At 46.8% G+C, this 27,963-nt stretch overlaps 2 protein-coding genes across 2 annotated transcripts in view; one reads left to right on the top strand and one right to left on the bottom strand.

Annotated features, from left to right (window-relative positions):
* The window catches only part of LOC118234204 (phosphatase and actin regulator 4B-like), a 29,117-nt gene extending 27,396 nt beyond the window's left edge, over window positions 1–1,721 (bottom strand). Inside the window, exon 1 of the mRNA XM_035430614.1 lies at window positions 1,205–1,721. Coding sequence (XP_035286505.1) covers window positions 1,205–1,256 — 52 coding nt within the window. The 5' untranslated portion in view covers window positions 1,257–1,721. The remainder of the gene's footprint in view (window positions 1–1,204) is intronic.
* Window positions 1,722–18,451: 16,730 nt separating this feature from the next.
* Window positions 18,452–26,668, top strand: LOC118234328 (receptor-transporting protein 4-like). The gene is made up of 3 exons (XM_035430792.1): window positions 18,452–18,529; window positions 18,715–18,883; window positions 25,699–26,668. The coding sequence occupies exons 1-3, from the start codon at window positions 18,520–18,522 to the stop codon at window positions 26,036–26,038; spliced, it is 519 nt and encodes a 172-aa protein (XP_035286683.1). The 5' UTR covers window positions 18,452–18,519; the 3' UTR covers window positions 26,039–26,668.
* Window positions 26,669–27,963: the final 1,295 nt, after the last annotated feature.

Below are 27,963 nucleotides of genomic sequence, written 5' to 3'. Positions count from 1 at the left end.
ACGCTGCGCGCAGACGTGCTAACGGCCCGACGCTGCGCGCAGACGTGCTAACGGCCCAACGCTGCGCGCACACGTGCTAACGGCCCGACGCTGCGCTCACACGTGCTAACGACCCGACGCTGCGCTCACACGTGCTAACGGCCCGACGCTGCGCGCAGACGTGCTAACGGCCCGACGCTGCGCGCACGCGTGCTAACGGCCCGACGCTGCGCTCACGCGTGCTAACGGCCAGATGCGTGTGTGCCCGGTGAGCCGTGGCGACCGCATTATATCGCCGTTATCAATAATGCACGCTGACATTTATACAACGGCCCCTGCCCGGAACCCAACTGCCAGCGTCGGTGCGACGACCCACGTGCTGGGGTACACCCTCTCACGCACGTGAAACGCAGTTATATTCATAAAACATTACTCATTATGTGTACAACAACAAACGCAGCTCCGCCTCACTAAAATCAACCTGGGCTTCTGTCTGTCAATTACTGCAGTGCACACACAGTGTTTTAAGCACTTTGATAAAAACACACAGAAAAAGAAAAAGGAAAAGAGGAGCCACACCGTACAGGTAAATAAATGAAAAATATACACAATATTCCAATATTCAAAAACACTATAAATGCTACACACAGTACAGTCGTATCAGACTATTATGTCAGCCCCATAGAGACAGGTATAGTACATCTTGCATCATCGCTTGACCCTTGACCCCACTGTATCACGACCTGACCCCTGACCTGTCACACCCACACAGACCCCATGACCCCACGAGCCCAGAGCCCTACCCACTGCACTAGTGGAGTCACACACAAGGACGTTCTCGCAAAGGTTCACGGACGGTACTGGAATTGTCACGGATCAATCATTAAAAACTTGATAAACACACACATGCACTGCTGTGCACACAAGAACTCGTTTGTAAGCAAGCAAGAGATAGAGCGGAACGTGAGAGTCGACAATCGGAAAAGAGGGAACAGTTGGCAATTGTGCAATCTCCACATTCCACCAACACACGTATGTCTGCACACCTGCCTGTGTCGACCCTTCTTTTCATTCTTTTTCTCACACACACACACATACACACATATACACACACATGCACACACACACACAGACACACACACACGCACACACACACACTCACATGCGCGTACACACACACTTCACACGCTGTAGTGACTTGCGGGGACTCCGCTACAGAACTCACCGGAGTTGGGGACAGGCTCCTGGGCAACAGGATCACTGGCAGTCTGTCCCATACTACAGCTCCTGCCCCACTGGCCTGTCCTCCCCTGCCTGGGCAGGGAGAGTCGGGGGTGGGGGCGGGGGGAGGGGGGGTGCGGCGGTAAAAATGGACCTGCTCTTCTCCCGATAGCCGTCCGCGCTAGCGCTTCAGTAACTGTAGCCCCCGTCTCCTGCGTGCATGCGCCTCTATCCTTCTCCCCAACTCACTCACTCACTCACTCTTTGGTCCCTCCTTCGACTTCTTGTGCTGTGCCCTTTCCTTCCCTCACTCTTTTCCCTCCCTCTCTCCCTTCCTTCTTGCTGTCCCTCTACTTCCCTCCCCTTCTCGCGCTCTCTCTCCCCTCCCTTCATAAATAAGGTAGCATGGCCGCATTCACGGGTGGCTGCTCCTCATGCCTGAGCACGGCTGCCTGGCTGGGGGAGGGGCGGGGTCAGAGCAGCTGAGAGGTATTTTTGCGGGGCGTCATCACACCCCCCCCCCCCCACAATGTCATGCGACGTGCCCCGACAGGCAGGAATCGCCAGGGGAGAAGCGCAAAGTAACACAGGAAACTCGCAGGCGGGGCCAAGCCTCAGAGAAGAGGAAGTGATGTCACGGAGGTGTCCACTGACACGCGTATGCAGCAGGCTTTTGTGCATGCGTTACGTGATATTTGCGCGTTTTATTACACGTGAGCCGACGCACTGGGTAGCACACCCGATACTCTGCGGTTAGGACGAGGCATGCCACGCTGTCTAGTTAATTTTTAACCGCTTCTAAGAATGAAAGGCAAAAAAAAAAATGTTTTAACCACTTCTCAGAACGAAAGAAACACAGACACGGTCACGGTTCTTGGCTATTGGCTGAATAACAATCGCGTCACTGTGATGACGACCGATACAAAACACTGTTAACGGCGAATTAGCAGTGAGGGAGAGGCAGGACGGGAGACACCACGCATAAAGAAAGTCCCCCGCCTGGCCTCCAAGACTTTCCAATCCACGCCCCAGCTAATGCTGAAAATTCACAGTGCTTCATTAACGCCGCAATAACGTCGCCATCTTCCAGCTACAGAGGAACAGAGAACCAGTCATCCACTATGAGGACCGCGATTAGACGCTATGATAAGAGGACGCGGACTCCCAGCTGTGCACACACTACTGCGTGCGCATTGCAGGAATACCTGCGCAGAGAGTGAACAGGAAACGGGAAGAACGAGGTGAAGCTGCATTCTGGCTGATTGCACGTCCACCTTAATACCAGCACTGTTCACACAGACCCAAACCGAGCCTGGGGCACACTGGGTAACTGGAATCCGGTTCTCAGGTGACACCCAAGAGCATCCTGAGACAGCAGCTGCTCTAGCACCCTCTGGAGGTCAGAGCAAGGCATAGCACCACAGCTGAAGACAGCTGGCAAGGGCTGGAATTCCTGGAATGTGTGGCTTTGCAACAGCTTGTTGGCCAGAGAAACATCAATGGAGCTCTTCCTCCCAGGGATTCACAGTTTAACCTTACCCACAACATGAATCCTTCTGGGAGGATGCTGGCTGTGGTCTTATCCGGAATCAGTCAGCAACGACATAATTCAGTCTACCTGAGCTTAAAGCGTCTCGCCAGGTAGACAAGTGCAGCCAATTGTGGCCACTCCTGGTGGAAGACTCAGTGAGCAGCGCTGGAGCAGCAGTTTGACTGATCGGGCGGAATGAGGATGAGTACGAGGAGGGGTACGGATATCTGATCTCTCCCGACGAGACTGAAATCACTGGCAGAAACACAAGCAGTAGGGTCTTGGGGTCAGTGCTAATATGGAGCCAGTCTGTGCACCTGCAGACATGTTGGCATAGAAGGCTCACGTCTGGCAACCCCACAGCACACAGGGCCTCCTTCACATTTCAGTGTTCCTCTTAAAGCAGTAACACAGAAACAATGCTACTGTCTGTGTCATTCTTCATGTATACCTCCATAAACAGGGGCTTTCAGCCTTGTTTGATCCTGGGACCCTCACCCAGGCTCAATGGCATCAAGGGGACCCCCGTCATAAGTTAAAAATGGCTATATTTAAAAAAAAAGGTTCTGTATTTTGAAATATTTTCCCAAATCTATAGAAAGTCATTGCAAATCAAGTCTGGCCAGAGACCACCCAACAGTACCTTCAAGGACCCTCCAAGGGTCAGTGGACCCCCTGTTAAAAACCCAGACTGCATAAGAACACAAAGTGATCACACAGATATTGGCTGAATGCATAACAACAACAACAACATAATAGCAAAAACACAATATGGGAGTTTTTTTTGCCAAACTGACATCCAAGTAGCAGAGCATGACAGTCCAGTGTCGATAACAGAGCAGATGTTTCATATGCATGCAGCGAGCGACTCAAGGTGAAAAATTAGCAGCTGCCAAATATGTAAAGGTACAATTATTCCAAATGCACTATGAAATTCAAACGCTTCACAGGAGATCACGTGATCAGAGAAGAGTGTCACAGATGAGGTTTAAATAATGAATTTCCTGTCAATCTATGTGGGTGCTGCAGACACACAGGTACAGAACTGGGATGAGAGGACACGTCATTTACCTTTAGTCTCCATGACGATGTCAGAACCCCAGGGACTAGCAGGTCCTAGGAAGGATGGAGAGGGAAAGAGACTTGTGATTTTCTTTTACATGCTCACTTTTTTATTTCACAGCTGTAAAAAATAGCAAAACATGGAAAATATGGAAAGACACAAAGAAAAAAATTGATAAACATTAAAACCTGTTTACAAAAGACAATCAAAAACCTACATTGTCCAGATATGAAAATAAAATTTTAAATAAAAAGTTTTTACTAATCAAATCCTAAACTGGGTCAGAAGACTTTTCTCTACTTAAGAAAATTATGTGATAAAATTCATTTTAGGGCAACTAAAGCCTTTAAAACCTCTGAGGTGTACTTTTGAAAGTGCCTTCTATTGACAGACTGGGTGTGTGTACTCCACCACACCCAAGATGGGTTCACAGGCAATGGCGTTCATTTTAGAAGCAATGCAGAGCAACCACTGGTGAGTCACCTAATAACCACGGCAACACAAAGGCACTTCGGCTTGTGATTGGACAAAAGAGGGGAGGGCGTGGGACATAACCAGGAAACGGGAAGGGTGAAGGCAGCCACCTGCGTGGACTTTGGACATGTAGCAACGGTGCAAAGTCCTGAGCCCTGTGGGCACACGCGTGTGTGTGTTTTTGTGCGTGCGTGCGTGTGTGTGTGCATTTGTGTATTTCAGTAAGTCAGCGCAGCTGGGTGCTGGAAAGCTTGAAGAGGATCAAAAACATGGACTCAAGGTAACAGAAAACCTGCTGACTTATGCAGCTTCCCCAGACAAACCCCAAGGCTACAGGGCACAATGTAGTGACTGAGAAAGAGATTGTAACTGACCCCTGGGGCGTCATTAGCCCTGAAACGTTTTCCTCTAAACCCACGCATCTGCCAACAGTTTTAACTCCAAATGCTCAAAGCCCTCCACTGCTTTCTTCTCCTGCCCAGAGAGAGGTGAAAGCAAATCAGCTCCAAAACCCATATACACAGACAACCTTTCCCCTCGTGTTCAGCAAGCATCTCTGGCTAAGATGAATTTTTTAAAATTGAACCTTTTCCAGTGCAAGGAGATGGAGAAAGGCTGTAGTGTGATGTGCTGGATCCCCACTAAACAAGGCTCCACACATGTACTCTTGCTTTACAGAGCGAGTGGTTTTAAAAGAGCTCTCTAGCAGAAACAATGGCCATTTTACCACAGATGTCTTGACAGACAACAGGGACATCATTCATCTGGACTGGTGCACTCACACTCAGTCTACCTCAGTCATTACGTCTGTGTAATCAGGTCACAAGGCAGGGCACACGGCTCCCGTGTCCCACAGAAACCAGAGATGACTCTTCAAGTGTTAGACCCAATGTCATAAAGGTGGCTTCTGAAAGAGTCCCAATCAGCCTGTGAGCGAGAGCGCGGGGCGGAGCACAGCGCCGTGTGGATCGGACTGCCCCCTGGAGCTCAGCCAGGAGCGGGTCACGCCCGCGAGGCTCTGCCCCGCTTCAACCCGCGCAACGAGTCACCTGACCGCAGTAAGAACACAAGCAACACCGAGGCTCCGGGAAACCGGTTGCACAGGTTTTTTGGATGCAGGCTGATTTTTTCGTAGTTTTGCACACCCTCATCAGCGACAAGTATAACGACAAACAAGATGGAGAAGAAAAAAAGAAAAAAAAAAAAGGAAAAACTACAAAGCAGACGACAGAGCCAGGCACCTCTGAGGCGGCTGGAGGGCACCCTTGATCAAGATGCCAAACCTGTGTTAGTTCACCCTGAAACATCCCACCTGTATGAGCAACGCTACCCAACTGTTAAAGCAGTGGTATTCGGTGCAGTGGCGTGCTCTGGGGTCTTGTATAATGCCAGCCCGACTGTGCTTGGAAGCCCTAGCGGGCGGCACACGGTTGGCACAGGTCACCTATGGCCGTGCGGGGGTCTGCAGCCAGCCTGTGACAGCCGGGCATGAGATGCACTCCCACGATGCTACGACCAACTCATCGGGTAGTCTGCAGATTCGAAAGCAGCCCGCTCTCGCGAGGAGAAAAGCCGCGTTTGCCTGCATGCTTTCAGATTGAAGGAGGATGTAGCAGTGATGGATCAGGCCCAGAAATAAGACTAGGCATTACAAATTGGGATGAAAAAAAACAAGGTGATAAAAATTCGGGGGGAAAAACAGGATAAGATGACACACCGGATAAGGGCAAATTCACCAATTTATAGCTACTGAAGAAAAGAATGCCAGCTTCAGACAATAACAGTCAACTATTGCATCCCATAGATCAAAGAGGGTCAAATTTAATGACACCTCTTCCCTGTCTCACAAAGACTGGTTATCAGCCAAACCAGCACATAGAAATATACATGTGGTATAATAATCAACACACATGCGAAAGCACACATAAACATGAGGAGACAGCGTGAACCCTTCATGATTCGAAGCCGTACAGAGCAGCAGACTGAAGGCTGTGGCAAATTAGAGAGGGCAAGAAATTCCTTTGTATTGCTGGACTCTGGGACTCTGGGAAATGGAGTTCAAATGTAGAGCGGCCAACATGTACCAGTATTCAGCACAGGGCACCGTGCTGTGGAGAGCATGTCAGGACCTGCTGAGGAAAGCCAAGAATGCAAGAATGCACAGGGAGGGCACCTTGCCTTACAGTAAGAGGACATCATCCCAAACACTCAAATTGAGGCCATATTCTTATTATCCAAGAATAATCAAAAGCATCCCATCCAAGAAATTCACTAACACACTTTTCACACCACAGGTGCTCTATTGGTACACTCATGGAAACATGTAGCTCCAGAGTTTTCCCCACTACAAATTAGTTTAAAAAAAAATTTAATCCAATTTCTGATTGATGGATAAGTGAGTCTTTGTACTGTTGAACACCGCGTATAGAAATGCTTGACATTCAGAAAATGTAGCCCTTTGTTGTTTGAATTTGCCAAGTCTGCAAATTTCAGGGTTAACCTTGAGAATCCTGTTGTACAGGGGAAAATGGGGGAATAACATTTTAATGCTAACTCAACAGATATGTTTGCAAGCCAGCAGAAAACACTACCTGAAGCATTTCAAACACACGTCATTCAGATTTCCACATTTTCTCAACTTGCAGTTTAGGTTATGTGCTGTGTGCATGTCAAAAACCACATGCACAATATAGAGTAAATCAACTTCCATCAAGAAAACTATGGATTTACTCTCGATGCCAAACACAGGAATGTGGTTGGGAGTCTCTGCCCTTAGGAATAGAAGAAGTGATTTGATCGGCTTGGCTCGGTGCACAATCAAATACCATTGTAGTTTTACTTACTGATACAGTCATTATCCATATTTAACCTCATATGTTCTACTTTTGGAGCTTTGTACTTTCCCAGAGAACTTTGGTACTCATTAAGGGACAACCACAAAGTCTTGGCTTTCAAACCATTAGCCCAGGGGGCTCCCAGTGGTCTTTGAGGGCTACAGGGTCTTTTATTTTAGTTGCTAGGCAACACTTAATTGATGAATTCAACCAGCAGATAATAGATACCTCACATGGTGCATTAGGACTGAATATGATGCTTAGTTTAAGTCATAAACAAAAACCAGCTGACCTTAAGGTTTTTGAGGACCAAGGTTCAGGACCCCAGTCTTATAATTAGTCAGCTCTCTATATTGGCCATTTTAAACGGTAGAAAACATTTAAGGATGATTCAACATACGAAAACGAGGAATAACTACATGCAGCACGCTAGACTGAGTACATTATCTTAAGGCCTATATTAGCGAGAGCTGACAAGTGCGTGTTACAATGAGCTAGCGACTGGCCACTGATTCCACAACGAGGAAACCGTATGTTATAATGGTAGTACAATCGCTCACATATTCCCATCACCCGCATAACGTTACAGTAGTGCTTTAGTTTACAAGTGTAAATAAAACTATAATGTTACAATTAGTTTTTAGCATCTGGCACGCGGAATTATAACGTTTTGCTTTTAATTCAAACCTGCTTTATCCAGGATTACAAGTATGTTGAAACTACAACAACTGTCATAAACATCATAAAGGATTTGGTGGGACAAATTATGGAGGTTTAGCATAAACTGTGCCAGAGACCAGTTTCGGTTGAGGCCGAGCGAAAGTCTACCTGCACAGTGCAATGTGATCGAGATCCGTACACGTTTAAATCTCGAAATGTAAAACCAATTTGAACTACAATGACATTAACTGAATCAGGGGTGCTAACACCGGCATTTAAATTCACTTTTCCCATCACTCCCAAGAACCATACCAATCAAAATGATAAGTGATTACTATCCCGCTTGTAGTTGCATGGTATTGTTCGATAGCTGTACTCACGCCACTCCAAAAGGAAAAGACAATAACCATTCGAAACAATTCTCACCTTCCTCGCTGATTTATAAGTCTTGCTTCCTTTCCTTTGATTGTGGTTTAGGTGATCCAAATCGTTAGGAAACTTTCAGCAGAAACTTTTCTCTCCGGCATATGAGCTGCTAGAAACGTTCTCACTTCATAACTTCCAGGGAGGCGACAAAGTAATTACCTGTAGTTCAGGCGAAGTGCTCACCTTCCAGACGGATACCCTACTTCTGACCTAAAAGACTTCAGGAACCATCAACCTTTGCAAACAAAGCACATGCGCATTAAATTCGGATGATACGTGAGTGACGAGTTTTCGCAGTTGATCAATGTTCCGATTTAATGTGATACATTCCAAATTTTGCCTAAATTATAACTTTCTCCCCTGACAATCCAATAAAAATTTTTAAAGGTATGGAAATTGTGACAAAGTCTGTTTATTTATTTATTTTTTTATTTTTTATTTATGTATTTATTTTTTTATTTTTTACATTTTTTGTACTTTTGAATTTTGATGTTGTTTATGTTCTCTACTTGAGGATTCTATTCAATACTGTATTGAAATATATCCTATACGTATTTAAAATGTAATTCATGAAGTTTAAATAAAGTTGGAAAAAAGATTTAATATGATGCTACAATAAATAAATAAATAAATAAATGAGATCAAGATTTATTTATTTATTTTTTTTTTGGTTTGCTTTATCTGGTGTTATACAAAACAATAAAATAAAGCTGGGAACGTTTGTAACGTTTGTGGGCCTACCGTATTTAATGACAAGGACTGACCACCTCCTCCACAAAATTGGTTGATGAGCCCACAGCTGAATGTCCAGCAATCTCTTGAAGCACTTCTACTTTCAGTGAGGGTGTCACTGGGACCCACACTCATATCTCTTTCATATGTGTTGCCCAGCATATTCTCAGTCCGTGGTAATGGACTGATTATTAAAACAGAGGTCTGAGAACAGTGTAAATATGGGATGAGTATTTTAATGTTTAACTCACAGGAATGACCTTCACCTCAGCAGGAATATCCTATGAAGTAAGGAATCAAATCCAGAGATCAACTTAGCTTGAGACACTGGATATCCGTATAGGTATTCGTGAACTATAATATATATATATATATATATTTCACAATATATTTGTTAGCATTATCTATATTGCAACAAACATTTTAAACCATCATGGGCCAAATTAGATCAATACTTGAAGAAGATATTATCCGATGAAGTCATGGAATTGTTGGTTGGCCATTTTGAAAACCGCTATCACAAGAGTTCTACGTAACATCTGCGGTATTCCGAGGGCTAAAATGTTTGCTTAGTCTTTGTTCTACCTGTGTGAGAAATTGTGTGCTTGTATGAGACATTATTATTAAATTATACGCAGATTTCCTGCACCTGCTGACTCCTCAGGCAAATGAGTGTTTAGACGTGCTCTCATGGAATTCCCATGCAATTCCATAAATTGAACTAAAATATCTTGAGCAGGGGTGTCCAGTCTTATCCAAAAAGGGCAGATGTGGGTGTAGGTTTTTCTTTAAGCCCAGCCCTTCGACACCTAATTAAACTAATGAACTTAACATGGTTTAATTAAGAATCTTTCCAGATACGGTTTGGCATCCCTGCTTTTGAAAACCTAGATATTCATGCAGCTATTTTTAAAAAATGTTTTTGTCCTCTATTTAAAAAAAAAAAAAAAATTGAAAATCTGGCATATTTTTTATATTGTTTACAGCACAATGAGCATTCTAAGCCATATTGTGCCCAAATAGACCAAGATTTGACCAGGTTATGCATCATTCAACTGATTTAATGAAATTGTATGGAATCTGGATTAAATCTGCAATGTCCCAATAGATTAAAATTTGCATTGGTACTTGTTCTACCTGTTTGCAATATTTGTGTTGCTGTGCTGTATAACCACTTGTAATATCACTCAATCTCACAACTGCAGTGCTACCTTGTTTGGCCACAGGGTAGCACTAGAGCACTGCTAACAAGGAGGAAAATCACTAAAATGTTCACAGAGATCACAAATTCAGTAGTTCCAAACAAGATGGTTATGGAGGATTCACAAGAAGGACATGTTTAAATCTCAAATGAAATGCTAATTAAGCTGCTGCATTCTAAAATTCTATTTACAGTAGTCCAATGCATTACAACTGTAGGGACACAATTTTCACTACTGCAGAAATTCCAGTTTGCGTTATGCATCGCATGATATTCATGTCTGTGTGAATGCCACTCATTAACTGTTCACTATTACACACAGAATTCATTTGAAAAGGTGCAAGCAATGTTGTGTGCTTGAATTTATACAGTGCCGGCCATAAAATTTGGGACAAAGACATATTTTCTCTTGCTTTGGCTCTCTACTCCAAAAAGTTTAGATTTGTAATCAAATGATTCTCATTTGGTTAAAGTGCAGAATCTTAGCTTTTATTAAAGGGTATTTTTAAAATAGATTTTGGTTTCACTACAATAGTGTTAATACATAATCCCTCCGTTTTAGGGCACCATTATGTTTGGGCCAAATGGCTTCAGAGGTGTGAGCTGTGACAGCACTTCTCAATGCCTGCATTGCTAGCATCATTGTCTAGAATGAACAGTTTGTCAGGCTCCACCATTGCCAAGACCAGAGTGGGAACCAGGGCAGTGCAGAGGTAGCAAAAGGACTGGCGGCAGGCCAGAGACCACTGAAACCTACCACTCACTTCTCAGCAATGGCATGCAGCAGAGCAGCGGTGGGCCAATTCTTTACTGCCTCTACAATTGCTGAGTCAGAAGCCACCCCCCTACGAGAAGCTAGTCTCTCTCCGAAACAACTGCCACTGAGCTGGGTTATGTATGAGGTTAGCTTTGCTAATACGTTTCAACAGCGCAGATTAGCTAGTTCTGCTTCAAAACACAGGGCCAGCACCAGTATATCATCTGAGCATGCATGCTGTATCTGGCACTCCCTGAAACACTCACTCCATTAGCCGCTCGAAGGTGGCTGGGCCCAAACAGCACCACGTCAAAGTCCCAGAAGTCCTCTCCCCACAGTAAAGGCCATTTTGACTGTCCCAGTTGAATTAAACCTGTGTCAATTAGAGCAGTTACTGGTGTGCCAGCTTCCCCACAGCACACCTAAATGCTATTCTCTTTGCAGCCCAGGCGGCCCACCCTTTTCTTTTCAGGGCACTCCTGCCCACAGGCTGGCTGCTGCTGCCCTTTGTTGTCATCTTCTTCTGAGCCGACCGCACCATGAGCTGTCAGAAGAATGCTGCTTTGCTGGTCGAGCGGGGTTGGCTCTAATGCTGCGTTCTCATCGGTTTCAGGCGAAAACGCGTGGGGATGCGCCGGGCCCTCAAACTGTCCGTTTGACGGGCGGAATACGAACAAGTGATATAGCCCGCCATGGCACACTTCCAGCACCTGATTGGACAGATGCACCGCGGTCCATTTTGCGTGCAGATGCTCTAAGATAGCTGCTACAGTAGGTTCAGTGTCCAGATGAAATATTCACATACAGTAAAATGCTCAGTGTACATTTGAGGCCTATTGAGACCAAATGTATGCTGTACGAGTTGATTTAACCATGAACATTTTACAGTGCATGAACATCCACGTTACAGGTTTTGAAATGAATGAAGTCAGATAAACTTTTTTTCCTCACTGTGACAAAATCCAAACCCCTAGACATATTACCCTCTATGTGCCACTCTGATGAAACAAAGGAGAACCTTTAGCAACAGACTGATTACACTGTGATTTACCAGAGACCCTTTCTGGCTGTGACCATTGGACTCCACATTTCCACTTGCAGCTGCCCGGATAGTTTCGACCAGAGTCAGCCTGGGGCTCCTGAGATTTTACAGAACTGCTACTTGAACTCTGCTGATGTGTGCTTTCCCTCCCAGCACATTTCGATATCTCTACACTCAGATTTGATAGATCTATTTCCACCGCAGGAACTATACCCCGGAACTAGGAACCTTTTGAGGAACTCAGTGCGTTTCCACCGCAGGAACTAGGGTCTAAAATTAGTTCCTGGGGCTTTATTTTACCCCCCAAAAGGTTCCTGCTCGGGGGGTAGTACTTTCCGAAAGTACAGGAACCTTTTGGGTGGAGCGTGCAGCGCTGAACATTTCTGATTGGTCGAGTACTCGCAGCATTTGTGTTGTATTTATTTATTTTACTGCCATTTTTCAATTCCACGAAAAGACCAGGAAGACTGGACTAATTTATGGTGCATGGTTCGCATCTGGAGGGCACACTTCGCTGCTCGGCTAGCAGTAACTTCGAAGGAAAGCAAACGGTGGCTGTACCACTACTAATTTACATTTTCACGCAAGTCCGAGTTTTCGTTCTATTCTTGTCATTTTGCGATTAGCCTATATGGAATTGACGACGAGAAAGTAATCAAACAGCAAATTGTTTACAACGTGTGCATGTTTTCTGCTGTTGTTGCCAGTTATATTGGAAATGTGAATGCATTCTGTCGCTTCGGATGTCAAGACATGAAAGCGAATGTTCGCATAAAAACATAATGAATGTGTTTGAGAGGATATATGAAAATCAATAAATACAAAAGTAACCATATATAGTCATTGTTGGTAACCCGTTGTATATAAGTGGAATAAACCCCTCCGGGCTGTCCCGGTTATTAGAAAATAATGTAGGCTACTTCGGTGGTAGTATGGGGTTACAGAAGAAATCATATGACAGATGGACCGACGACAACGTCGCTTTTTCATACGTCAGTGGGCTAATTTGCCTAATCTTCGCGGTACTTTAGACCCCGGTGGAAATGCAGACAACCATTGGCTGAAGGAACCTTTTAGTTCCTGGTAAAGTAGTTCCTGGGACTGAAAGTTCCGGGTAATTTTGGTGGAAACGCGGCAGACACATGTTCTTAGTTAAGATACAGTAAATATGTAAATATTCTATGGCATGCTAATCCCTATGATTGAACAGTACGTATTTGCTTACTTATTCACTGTGAAACACGTATTGTGCGATGCTTATTTGTTCTCTATGAATGGGATCATAGCCAGTCAACAGCACAGATGTAGATATGCACCCCCATGTTAAATAGTATCACTGCATCTCTTCGCATTACGTATTCATGGTTGGATTCACGTTTTCACTATGCAATACTATTGACTGCCAACTTGTGCGTACAGTGCTAAGACTCAAATGCCATATGGGCTCAATTAAGGGCAACTGCAATGACTTGATGACCTGTGAATTCTTGATGACTTGTAACATTTTATAATACTTTTAAGTGACTTTCTTATGCTTATGCTCTTGTGTAAGTATACTCTTGTAAGGATGTACTGTTCTATGCCATGTTTTCTTGTTTTTGGTGCTCCCTTAAGCTGCTCTAATGCTTCAGTTTCTCCGTCGGTTTAATTAAGCACTATTTTATCTTGATATAGATAAACACCTTCACTGACTCACATATTGGTTTGTGTGCCTTACCATGTCAAAGAGGGGACTATAGGGATGTGATTTTCCCCATGACTGAAATGTCAAACTTCTGTCTCAAACGCCTGTATGCTCAGTTAATCACTCTGACTAACTATTGTGTTTTCTGACATCTACCCACCACATCTCACCATGTGCGCGTCTGAGAGAATGGCGCCCACCAACTCCTTCTGTCCCCCCTCCACAGCAGGGGTAGCCAGCACCATGGACAGCACCAGCAAAACCAGGGGAAACTTCAGTAGCCCCGCTCCCAGCAAGAATCCTGGACAGTGCCACGAGGACCAATTATTGAATAAGGGAGCCAGTTATCTGAAAACCACAGGGACACCTGAAGCCCGTTCAGATAATTAGCTACCTCCTTATAGAAAAAGCCCTCAGTCTGCCAGAGAGGCAGTTGGTTTTCTCAGAACTTACTGACATTTTGCACTCTATCCTACCTCCGTAGTCTTGTGGCACTATACAGTGCCATAAAATATTATTTGCCCCGCTGCTGATTCCCTCAGTTATTGCACATTTGAACCCCATAAAGATGCCGTGGCAGAAACTTGCATTTACTGCTCGATAACCTTCCAGTTTGTCTGAATTAAACCAGTTCTGCAAGGAAGAATGGGCGAAAATTCCTCCACAGTGATGTGAAAGACTGATCAAATTACAAAAATTGTTTGGTTGTGGTTATTGCTGAAGGTAGTGCAACCAGTAGGGCAATTATTTTCTCACATTGGTGATGTGGGTGTTTGATAACCTTTTTCATTAAATAAACGAAATTACATTTTTTAAACATGTGCTGTATGTTCACGCTGGTTCCCTTTGTCTAATATTACATTTGGTCCAAAGATCTGCAAGTTAATTGTCTCTTTAAACAGTCTGTAAGACTCAAGAAATTGATGTAATGACTTTTTAGAAGCTTATGATGGCTAATTGTCATAATTAGGAGTTAATTGGCACCTATGGCTGCATTTAAGGGCCTACCTTTAGAGCCACTGCCTTTTTGCCTTTGATATCATGGAAATATCCAAGCAACTCAGCCAAGACCTCAGAAAAAAAATTGTGGACCTAGTTTCTCCTTAGAAGCAATTTCCAAACAACTGACGGTATCACAAGCATCTGTACAAACAATTGCATGCAAACACAAAAATCTTGGGACCACACAGTCACTGCACTGGAAGGAGGCACAAATTAACTCCCAGGGCTGAACAAACTTTGGTCCGAAAGGTTCAACTGAACCCCAAGACAACAGCAAAGGAACTAGTGAAGGAGTTGGAAACATCAGTTACCAAAGTATTTACATCCACCATTAAAATACTCCTACATTGTCTTGGCCTGAAAGGCTGTTGCGCAAGGTAGAAGCCCCTACTCCAAGACCGGAATAAAAAAGCCAGAATGAAGTTTGCAGGTGATCACCAGGTCCTAGACCTAGCCTTCTGGAGTAGTGTTCTCTGGTCAGATGAAACAAACATTGAACTGTTCGGCCATAATGATCAGCGCCATGTGTGGAGGAAAAAGGGTGAGGCTTTTAATCCGAAGAACACCATCCCAACTGTGAAGTATGGGGGTGGTAGCATCATGTTGTGGGGACGTTTTGCTGGAACAGGGACTGGTGCACTTCAGAAAATAGATGGCATCATGAGGAAGGAGGATTATCTAGAAATACTGAAGCAACACTTGAAGACATCAGCTAGAAAGTTAAAACTTGGTCGCAACTGGGTCTTCCAGCCGGACAATGATCCTAAGCGTACCCCCAAAGTTGTTACAAAATGGCTAAAAGACAACAAAGTGAAAGTATTGGAGTGGCCATCACAAATCCCCAACCTGAATCCCATAGAAAATTTGTGGACTGAACTGAAAAAGGGTGTCCATGCAAGGAGGCCCACAAACCTGATTGAGTTACACCAGTTCTGTCAGGAGGAATGGGAAATAATTCCAGCAGAGCATTGTGAGAAGCTTGTGGAAGGCTACCCAAGTGTTTGATTGAAGTTAAGCAATTAAAAGGCAATGCCACCAAATATTAACAAAATGTATGTAAACTTTTGACCCACTGAAAATCCGATATAGTACATAAAAGCTGAAATAAATCTGTCTATTAGCTATTATTTTGAAACGACCTCTTATGGAAATGAAGTTGATACCCTAATTGACTTAACACAGGAAATATATGGTAGCATGGAATGAGTGGAGTTGTGAAAAATTGAGTTTGAATGTCTTTAGCCTAGGTGTATTTAAACCTTTCGCCTCTACTGTATATATAGTATAGTGTATAGTATACTATAAGTTGTGATGTTTTACTGTCATCTTAACTTTGATGAGAGGCAAGAGAGGTGTGTTTGAATGTGGTATGTACTGGTGTGGCCAGCAGGTTCCACGTTCCCCCATGCATGAGCACCGACAATGGAGGTATAGAAGTTACACACACACACACACTTATGCACGCGCACACACACACACACTTACGCACACGCACACACACACATAGACGTGCACACACAAACACGCACACACACACACTTGCACAGGCACACACACATGCACGTGCACTCGCACACACATGCACATGCGTGTACACACACACATTCACGTGCACACACACACGCACAAGCGCGTATACACACACACGCACGCACACACTCACACACTTGTGCATGTGCACTCACACACATGCACGTGCACACACGCACGTGCGCTACACACAAACACACACACGGATGTGCGCGCACACGCACACAGATGCACATACACACCCACATGCACACTTGTGCACATGCACACACACACACACGGACGTGCACACACAAACACGCACACACAGTTGCGCACGCACACACACACACACACACACTTGCGCACGTGCACACACACACACACACATTCACGTGCACACACACACTTGGACATTCGCATACACACACATACACTCATGCATGTGCACACACGCACGTGTGCATACACACAAAAGCACACACACACACACACACACACACACACACGGATGTGTGCGCACACACACAGATGCACAAACACACACACATGCATGCGCATGCACACACGCACTGACACAGGGCTGGGAGTGGCCACTGTGTCATGTGATGAACAGACAAAATAAATTCCATGAATACTTGGCCTTTCATCAGTTCCTGAAATAAAAATAGAAAATACATAAAGCAAGCAATGCGGAAACGAGAAACAAAAGTCTACAGGCCAAGGCAGGGCAAAAAGTCCACAACAACAAACAAGGTCCTGCAGCTCTCCCTGGTTGGTGGAAAAACTGGCGTGCTCAACGAACAGTGCACCTCATCCCTTCCTGGTACTACAACACCTATGTATTTTTTTATCAGTGGTAGCTGACCCTGGAGATCTCCCATTCTGTAGGTTATCACTCCAACCTTTACAAAGCACACCTCATTCAACAGCTAGAGAACAGGTTGAGCAGCTTTTTAGTAGAGTCATGTGTGCCAATGGGTTGAAATGAAAACCTACAGGACAGAAACAGGGTTGGTTACCACTGTTATATATTCACTTTGTTACAGTAATCATTCACTTACTATGATACTACACCTGATTACTCTTTTGCACTAATTGGATTGATTTTGCAATTCTCTCCTTCTCCTGTCTCCCCCCATCTCATCCTTTTCCGTTGCTCAGTAATGAGGCCTTTGTTCCCAGCTTCTTTTAGTGCCCTATCTTCCACCCCTCCAGCCTTGAATGGGAGGAAGAAGGGAGCACAAGAGATGGCATGCTTGAACCTATTCCAGCATGCATTGGGTGAGAGACAGGAATACACCTTGGACAGGCCTGCAATCTACTGCAGGGCATACACACCATTCACTCACCATTCACTCACACACTCATGCCTTCTATATTTAGAGTCTCCAATTAGCCTACCTGTATGTCTTTGGACTGTGGGAGGAAACCGGAAGCTGGAGAACCTGGAGGAAATCAACATGGACATGGGGAGAACATGCACATTAACAGATTCTCACTTAACAGGATCTGAACATCCTGAACAACCAGAGTAATATAATTTAAATATCATTAGTTTACAGACTTTATAGAAACCTCTTATAATGATGTTATCTTTGAGATGGTTACCGTCATGAGCAGAACATTGAGCTCTGTGGTCGCTATCTTCTCCCAAGTGCTTGTATTACAATTGCCTGTGAACTGCATCTCTGTCTGAACTTTCCTCAGGCTGCTGTTTGTAACTGAACTGTCTCTCACTTGGTTCCCCCCCAGTTCTACAAAACTTTGTATTGCAATGTATAGTACTGAGTTGGTTTAATGTTGGATAAAGTCATAATTTGGTGAGATAGGGGCATGATATATAGTAAAACAGATACACTATATAACCAAAAGTATCTGGACAGTGATATGGTCTAATGGCCATAATTTTGGATGAGATTTTGGATGTCAGGTGTAGACATACTTTTGGCCATGTGGGGTATTTTATTCCACATGCGATAACCCATATCAGTGCACCAAAGCTACAAACCACATATAGCTATACCCCGTTTCTATTTATAAATCTATTGCCTTGTTTTGACGTACTAAATATAGATTGTGGAAGAAATAGGCTACATTACCATACAATAAATACAATATGGTATAAAATATATGCTGATAAACATGGGACATTTTCAGTATTTATGAGTCATAGAAACCTGGTTGCTAGCCACGTGTTAAAATCTGTACATTTAAATTGGTTTTTAAAACAACAACGAAGCGAACTAGACTATTTAAGTTTCGTTTTTCAGATTCAAACGTAATCAGTGGGACGGACAATAAAACGAGCCGCGCAACGTATATAACCGCTCGCAAACATATAGTGAAAATAGTTTACTTTTTCCGTTTAGAGAGCATATCTTATGATCAAAAGAGGAACAGAATGAGCAGAAGTGGGTCTATAGATAACAATTATTTGTTTAGCTTGACAAATTACTGTTCTATATGTCTGTGACGATGAGTAAAATAGCCGGATTTAGAGAGAGGTCGCTGTACGGTACCGCTTGAAGAACGAGTAAATATATATACTGTAATATAATCATTATCATAGTGTCTAAATTTGTATTAATTTTTCCAGAATGGAATCCCACGCTGTGGAGCAAGACTTTCGACCAAATGTTGAAAGAAAAGTTGGGCAATGATGACAGCTGGGAATTTCGGTCCAACAACAGCCTGGAAGAGAATCTCTCTGATGATGAGAAGAGCTTGGGGTGGAAGATCTCCAGCTGCCGCTCTGCCCACGGAACGTACGTATGGCTTCAACTGTCTTTTTCGCGAGAAAGCATTATTCTACACACTGTGACCATAATTAGCCATCTTCCTTGTATGTATAAACAAGCAAACAAATAAATGAATACATTTACAAGCAGCAATTAACCGTCCGAGGACAAATATTCACCACACAGCTATTGAAAAAGTATGGTGACCCATGTGGGAAATCAGGGCCATAGTTGGCCAATAGAAACCACGTATTTTTCATGCAGAATTTAAAGGCAATAGGCCAGTGTTTATGGGTTTTTATCATGCAGATTACTGCTGCAGTCTCATTGGATCAGATGCCTTTTCCTAATGTTTTAGAGGACCTTAAAATGAAAAATTCGTTTAAAGTTCCATATCCATATTGTTGATGTGGATGTGGATGGTCTAGGACAGGTCTTTTAAATGTTTGTCGAAAAACTTAAAAATGGAAGTAAATTCAGTGTGCTGCACATTATGACTTCCAACCACCTATGTTGTCCATGAGGAGAGACATCTTGTCAGCTTGGTCTCCAGCCCACAAGAGCTTTCATTTTTAAAAATTGGAAAAATTTATTTTTTGTGAATTTCTGATTTTAAAAAAAGATAGTTTACAATGGGCCAATTTAGGTTTCTGCTGTTGATGTGAGTGCCAATATAGCTGTAGTTTAATACATTTATGTCAAACCACAAAGGTTTAAAAAAAAAAAAAAAAATGTATTATTTGTTTTGGCATTTTTGTGATAACCCAAGTCTACATCAATTTTTATTGGATTACTGTGGCCACATTTTTTTCAGTATCAAATTTCTTTACAATAACATTTTAAAGGACCTTCCTGTAAGGGTACGGGTGCTGGGACCCAGGCGCAGAGTGGAAAAAAAAAACACGAAACTCAAAAAGGGGAAAATTAACAAAGACTTTACTTACAGGGCAAACAACCAGGGAACATAAAAGGACACAAAGGGCAAAAACACCAACTCAAAAAATATCTAAATAAAACAGAAAACAAGAGGAACTCACAAACATGGGCAGGGCAGAACACAGGCAGGTAGAGGACAAGGGCAGGTCAAACAGAGCACAAGGACAGGTCAAACAAAACACAGGCAGGTATATTCAATCCGAAACAAAACATAAGTCAGAACAAACACAACTCGGGGACAAACACAAGTGAGAAAAAAACGCAGGCAGGTATAAAAGGTCTGAACATTCATGGGCAACAAACACAAGGAACCAGCACCCGAGTCAAGGGAACAGAGAACTTAAATAGACAGGGGTAACAAGACACAGGTGAACTCAAAAAGCAATCAAACCAAAAGGAGGGGATAAGACACAGGTGGGAACAATGACGGGATAACGAGACAATGAAACAATCATACAATTAACAGGGGGGGAGCAGGACACAAAACAGAAGTGCCGCCATCTGGCGGCCCAACAAGGGAAACACAGACAGGAAAACAGGACCATGACAGTACCCCCCCCCCCAAGGGACGGCTCCTGACGTCCCAGGAGGCCGACCCGGGGAGGGAGTCAACAGAGGATGGGGGCTAGAGGCAGGACAAGACAAGAACAGGGACAGAACACGGGAACAGGACTCAGACAGGAATAGGGACTGGACACAGAGCAGGAACAGGACTGGGGCAGGAACAAGACTGGACAGGACAGGGACAAGACAACAACAAGACTCGGGGCTGGACTGGGCAGGACAGGAACAAGACAAGAACAAGACTCGGGGCTGGAGGGGAACTCGGGGCTGGACGGGAACTCGGGGCTGGAAACAGGACTCAGGGCAGAAACAGGACTGGACAGGAACGGGACGCAGGACTCGGGACTGGACTCGGACGGGGGGAACAGGACTCGGGACTGGACTCGGACGGGGGGAACAGGACTCGGGACTGGACTCGGACGGGGGAACAGGACTCGGGACTGGACTCGGACGGGGACAGGAACAGGAGGACGGGGGAAAACAGAACACAGGAAAACTTGGGACAAAACTCAGGAACTAGGAAAACAGGGCGACACGGGGAGACTCAGGGCTGGGCAGGACCCGGGCGACACGGGGAGACTCAGGGCTGGGCAGGACCCGGGCGACACGGGGAGACTCAGGGCTGGGCAGGACCCGGGCGACACGGGGAGACTCAGGGCTGGGCAGGACCCGGGCGACACGGGGAGACTCAGGGCTGGGCAGGACCCGAGCGACACGGGGAAACTCAGGGCCCGCACATCGGGCGACACGGGGGAAACTCAGGGCCCGCACATCGGGCGACACGGGGGAGACTCAGGGCCCGCACATCGGGCGACACGGGGGAGACTCAGGGCCCGCACATCGGGCGACACGGGGGAGACTCAGGGCTGGGCAGGACCCGGGCGACACGGGGAGACTCAGGGCCCGCACTCGGGCGACACAGGGGAAACTCAGGGCCCGCACATCGGGCGACTCGGGGGAAACTCAGGGCCCGCACATCGGGCGACACGGGGGAAACTCAGGGCCCGCACTCGGGCGACACGGGGGAAACTCAGGGCCCGCACATCGGGCGACTCGGGGGAAACTCAGGGCCCGCACATCGGGTGACTCAGGGGAAACTCAGGGCCCGCACATCGGGCGACTCGGGGGAAACTCAGGGCCCGCACATCGGGCGACTCGGGGGAAACTCAGGGCCCGCACATCGGGCGACTCGGGGGAAACTCAGGGCCCGCACATCGGGCGACTCGGGGGAAACTCAGGGCCCGCACATCGGGCGACTCGGGGGAAACTCAGGGCCCGCACATCGGGCGACTCGGGGGAAACTCAGGGCCCGCACATCGGGCGACTCGGGGGAAACTCAGGGCCCGCACATCGGGCGACTCGGGGGAAACTCAGGACCCGCACATCGGGCGACTCGGGGGGAAAATCAGGGCCCGCACTCGGGCGACAGGGGGACTCAGGAAACCAGGGGGAACTAGGACAGGGGCAAGGCAGACATACAGGACTGGACTGGGGCGAGGTGGACACAGGACAGCAACGAGACGGGGCACGACAACACTGGACTGGGTTGGACAAGACTGAGGGGGAAACAGACTGCCAGATACTGGCACAATAGGGAGACCTAAAAAGACAGACACAGGGACAAGCAGGCGGGGAGGCACACGGCAACACCGATGGACACACAAAGGGACAGGCAGACAGGGAAGGCGAGGGGGGAACCCAACAACTGACATAGGGACTGACACACAGGCAAACAAGACAAAACACACGCGGACTGGCACACAGACAGACAGGCAGACAGGCGGGCAAACACGTTGGCCGATGGGCTGACGGCCTGGGGGGCAGACAAACAGGCCAACAAACTGGCTGACACACATACGGGTAGACTAACAGACAAACAGGCGGGCAGACAATTAGACAGGGGGGCCGGGGAACACACGGACACACGGTTGGGAGGACAGACACCAAAGGGAGAATGGACACCAGGGGGAGCGACGAGACCGGGGGAGGGATGACCACTGGGGGGAGCGACGAGACCGGGGGCGGGACGACCACTGGGGGGAGCGACGAGACCGGGGGAGGGACGACCACTGGGGGAAGGACGGACACCGGGGGAGGGACGACCACTGGGGGGAGCGACGAAACCAGGGGAAGCACGAACGCCAGGGGAAGCACGAACGCCAGGGGAAGCACGAACGCCAGGGGGCAAGGTGTGGACACTAGGGGGAGCGAGAACACTAGGGAAAGAACGGACACTGGGGGGCGCGAGAACACTAGGGGGAGCACGAACGCCAGGGGGAGCACGAACGCCAGGGGGCAAGGTGTGGACACTAGGGAGAGCAAGAACACTAGGGGAAGAACGGACACTGGGGGGCGCGAGAACACTAGGGGGAGCACGAACGCCAGGGGAAGCACGAACGCCAGGGGGAGCACGAACGCCAGGGGGAGCACGAACGCCAGGGGGAGCACGAACGCCAGGGGGCAAGGTGTGGACACTAGGGAGAGCAAGAACACTAGGGGAATAACAGACACTGGGGGGCGCGAGAACACTAGGGGGAGCACGAACGCTAGGGGGAGAACGAACGCCAGGGGGAGCACGAACGCCAGGGGGAGCACGAACGCTAGGGGGCAAGGCAGGTGGCTTAGCCTGCGGGGCGGCCAGAGCAGTCTGCGGCGGCCCCTGCGGGACAACAGATGGAACCGTTGTCCTCTCCGGGGCTCTGGACGGCTCTGGAGGCCTCTCCGGAGCTCTGGACGGCTCCGGAGGCCCCCCCGGGACTCGAGGCGGCTGCGGAGGCCCCCCTGGGGCTTGAGGCGGCTCCGGAGGCCCCCCCGGGGCTCGAGGCGCAAGTAAAGCCCGAAACTTGGGTGTAGCAGGCGGCCTTCGCGGAAGGGTCAGAGCAGGCGGGGCCTCCGGGGCTCGAGGCGGCTCTGGGGGCCTCTCCGGGGCTCGAGGCGGCTCTGGGGGCCTCTCCGGGGCTCGAGGCGGCTCTGGGGGCCTCTCCGGGGCTCGAGGCGGCTCTGGGGGCCTCTCCGGGGCTCGAGGCGGATCTGGGAGCCTCTCCGGGGCTCCAGGTGGCTCTGGGGGCCTCTCCGGGGCTCGAGGCGGCTCTGGGGGCCTCTCCGGGGCTCGAGGCGGATCTGGGAGCCTCTCCGGGGCTCGAGGCGGATCTGGGAGCCTCTCCGGGGCTCGAGGCGGATCTGGGAGCCTCTCCGGGGCTCGAGGCGGATCTGGGAGCCTCTCCGGGGCTCCAGGTGGCTCTGGGGACCCCCCCGGGACTTGAGGCAGAGCAGGCCGTGAAGGCCGCTCCGGGACTTGAGGCAGAGCAGGCCGTGAAGGCTGCTCCGGGACTTGAGGCAGAGCAGGCCGTGAAGGCCGCTCCGGGACTTGAGGCAGAGCAGGCCGTGAAGGCCGCTCCCGGACTTGAGGCAGAGCAGGCCGTGAAGGCCGCTCCGGGACTTGAGGCAGAGCAGGCCGTGAAGGCCGCTCCGGGACTTGAGGCAGAGCAGGCCGTGAAGGCCGCTCCGGGACTTGGGGCAGAGCAGGCCGTGAAGGCCGCTCCGGGACTTGGGGTGGAGCAGGGCGAGGGCCCTGCCGTCTGGGCTGGGCAGGGGACAGGAACACAGACCACAGCTGTAGGGAACCCGGCTGGGCAGCCGGACGGGACCGGCGAGACCCCCGCGGGCCGGACCCTGGGAAGATCGCCAGTCGAGACCCTTCAAATGATGCAGGGCCGGGAACCGCTGGCTGGGCAGCTGGAGGTCTGGCCAACCGGGAGGCAGCCCGACCACGGCGCCTCCGTGACCGTCCGCCCCGGGCGCTGGGAAGCTCAAGGGCGAGGGACTCCCAGTCGCTGGGTGGCGAGTCCTCCGGGTCACTCCACCACCCCGGTGGCATGATAAACAAAAAAAAAAAAAAAAAAAAACTCTGCTGGGTCCCAAACTGGCTGGTTCCTTCTGTAAGGGTACGGGTGCTGGGACCCAGGCGCAGAGTGGAAAAAAAAAACACGAAACTCAAAAAGGGGAAAATTAACAAAGACTTTACTTACAGGGCAAACAACCAGGGAACATAAAAGGACACAAAGGGCAAAAACACCAACTCAAAAAATATCTAAATAAAACAGAAAACAAGAGGAACTCACAAACATGGGCAGGGCAGAACACAGGCAGGTAGAGGACAAGGGCAGGTCAAACAGAGCACAAGGACAGGTCAAACAAAACACAGGCAGGTATATTCAATCCGAAACAAAACATAAGTCAGAACAAACACAACTCGGGGACAAACACAAGTGAGAAAAAAACGCAGGCAGGTATAAAAGGTCTGAACATTCATGGGCAACAAACACAAGGAACCAGCACCCGAGTCAAGGGAACAGAGAACTTAAATAGACAGGGGTAACAAGACACAGGTGAACTCAAAAAGCAATCAAACCAAAAGGAGGGGATAAGACACAGGTGGGAACAATGACGGGATAACGAGACAATGAAACAATCATACAATTAACAGGGGGGGAGCAGGACACAAAACAGAAGTGCCGCCATCTGGCGGCCCAACAAGGGAAACACAGACAGGAAAACAGGACCATGACACTTCCAATGAACAATTTGTTGAAGGTTCCATGTCAATATTAGATTACATTACATTAAATTACACACATTTAGCAGACGCTCTTTAGAGTGACTTACAACTTTTTTTTTTTACATAGCAGCAGGTGTCAAGTGATCTATGGGGAGATGTCCTTTAAATGTTTTTTTAAAAAAATGAAAAATGGCAGAAAATAGGGTGGACATGATGAATTTGAATCGTTCATGTTGTGTACGAGTATAGAGACATCGTGCGACAAGTCTCAAGCCCACATGGGACAGGAGTTATTCATTTTTTTAAATATTACTGAAATATAAGCCTTGTGACATTTGATTGATGATAGAATACTGCCACCATGTGGCTCAAATGCTGCCATTTTCAGAAGTATTTTGGAAACACAATGGGCTATATTTTAACGATCTAAGCGCACGGTCTAAAGCGCATGGCGCAAGTGCATTTAGGGCGTGTCCAAATCCACTTTTGCTAGTTTAACGTCAGATAATCTGAGCGCAAAGTAAGCCACATGGTTCAAAGGGGTTGTACTTAGTCTCTTAATTTAATCATAGGTGTGTTTTGGGCGTGAAATAAACCAGAGTGTCATCTCCTATTCCCTTTTAAAAGCCAGGTGCGCTTGCACTTTGGTGGATTGCTATGTGCTATTTGGGCGCTGGAAGGGAAAATGACAACTGCGTCGGTCTGAAACTAGCAAAGACACTTGCGTTGTGCTTGGTGCCCAAGTGTAAGATAGAGCCCAATATCTTCTTGGGCCCATTTACAGATTCAGGTGTGGTACCTGCCGCAGAAGCTGGCCATCGGCCCGGGTTACTCTTCTCTTCCACTACCGCCTGCGCAGCGAGGCAGCCCGGGGTACGGTGATCATGCGACCCTTCGGACAGGCGTGCCGGGGCTGCAGTGGGAACTTTCTGCTCCCAGAGTTCTCCACAGAGGAAGTAGAGAAGGTCCTGCTCAAGCTGATTGGCAAGATCAAGAAGAACTGCTACGGTGAAGAGGAAGAGGACAACAGCGATTCCTGCTCCCCTGAGAAAGTGCGGACGAAGCCGCATGAGAGTTCACTGTGTGAGGCCTGTAGTCAGGGGATGTGCCGTGTGGAAGACTAGTTTCCGCAGAGCCTAGTCTAGGAACTGGGAAAGGAAACATTGTGATTACCTCAGGAGCCCCAACAGGCAACATGAGTCGCCCTATTAGTTACCTGAGACACATAATTAAAAAAAAAGATTTTTACATTAAAAAGAAACAAAAATGCCTCTAAATCAATATATATATTTTTAACCAATGTAATATGGAGGAAAATATTTATTCAAAGTGATATTGTATTGTCTACGTTTGGAACCATATGTATATGTGGAGATGTGGGGGGGGGTGGGTGGCATGGTTATGGCTGTGGGCGGAGATAAGGGGGGAGGATATTAGATAATCGGGGCTAGCCTTTATCTGTTTGCATGGTGTGAGATTGGGGACTCTGAGATGAGAGAGAGAGAGAGAGAGAGAGAGAGAGAGAGGGCCGACACAGGCACAATCAGTGCACAAGCAAACAGGCTGAGACAGAAATTAATTTCCTTTTGTATTGTACATATTACAATCAACAAAGGGAGGAATTCTTTGAAAATATAAACATTATTTTCCCCAACATCCAAAATATGAGTGACAATGAAAAATTATAATTATTATTTTAACCTTGTACTAAAGATATTTGTTTATATTAGAATAATTGTAATATTGTTTTTTGTGATGTTCTTGACACCTTAATGTTATTTGTTTCTTTTTGACACGAATATGTGAATATGCCTATTATTATTCTTCTTCTTCTTATTATTATTATTATTATTATTATTATTATTATTGGACAAGCCGCCAATCTATCGCAGGGCACACACAGCATTCACTCACACCGAAGGCAGAAAAGCGTTATGCTTTTTATACTAATGATTTAAATAATTGTTAAAAAATGTTGTAAATATTGCCAGAATTGTTTGTTCATTTGTTGAGATAACTGCTTGGAATAAAATATGTCAGTTTAATTTTGAGAAATGTTTGTCATTTGTGGTAAATTACAGTATACTAGTATTTTTTAAGGTCTTTAAGGGGGGAAAAACCATGTTATCCTTGTAGTTATGTCACTGCTAATACACAACAATCTCATATTCTTTACAATGCAAATGGATAAATTAATTTTAATGTCACTTGTCCATTACATTACATTTAATGGTAAAAATGGTAAAATGGACTGCATTTATATAGCGCTTTTATCCAAAGCGCTTTACAATTGATGCCTCTCATTCGCCAGAGCAGTTAGGGGTTAGGTGTCTTGCTCAAGGACACTTCGACATGCCCAGGGCGGGGTTTGAACTGGCAACCCCCCGACTGCCAGACAATCGGTCTTACCTCCTGAGCTATGTCGCCCCTTTTTTGTATTTGGCTGATACTTTTATCCAAAGCGACCTACAATAAATGCATATCGAAGGTCATTGGAAAAACTACAAAACAGACCGATAAGATACAATAGTCATTTTGTAACAGTTATTCATAGCCATGAACACATTAAGTGCAGTTCACACAGTAAACATTACTCTGACCTAACCTATGCTAAGTCAAACTAGGCGGCATGACAAGCTGCAACATCAAGATAATGATACAAAGCACAATATAAGCGGTGGATGGAGGTACATGTAACATGAAAGTGGCGCAGGAAGAACATGTGTAGCACGAAAGAGGGGGATAAGTGATAAAAATGATTCCCAATTGGGAGTGCCCCGCAGAGTGGTGATAGTTAGTAGATCCAGGTATAGTCTGAAGAGTCTTCAGACCTTGGCGGAAGATGGGCAATGAGGGAGTGGTTCGCAAAGAAGGAGGGGGGGGGGGGGTTTGTTCCACCACTGGGGAGATAGGGTGGAGAAGCTCCATGTAGTGCTCCTAGCTTGCTAAGAACACTTAAAACACATAGAAGTTAAGTGCACTATCAAATAACAAGCAAAAAAGGTATCACAAAAGTTGAATGTTTTAGATTTGAGCCCCTCAGCGTTCC

The sequence above is a fragment of the Anguilla anguilla genome, chromosome 8, assembly GCF_013347855.1.
Source record: "Anguilla anguilla isolate fAngAng1 chromosome 8, fAngAng1.pri, whole genome shotgun sequence".
Taxonomy (NCBI): Eukaryota; Metazoa; Chordata; class Actinopteri; order Anguilliformes; family Anguillidae; genus Anguilla; species Anguilla anguilla.
Note: the sequence above shows the minus strand (reverse complement) of the source record. Positions and strands in the feature narration are given on the sequence as shown.

What these genes read in the sequence shown, in the direction of transcription:
- LOC118234328 (XM_035430792.1), top strand. An exon ending in TGCCGCTCTGCCCACGGAAC is followed by an intron (nt 18,884 to 25,698) that starts GTACGTATGGCT and finishes GCCCATTTACAG; the next exon opens with ATTCAGGTGTGGTACCTGCC.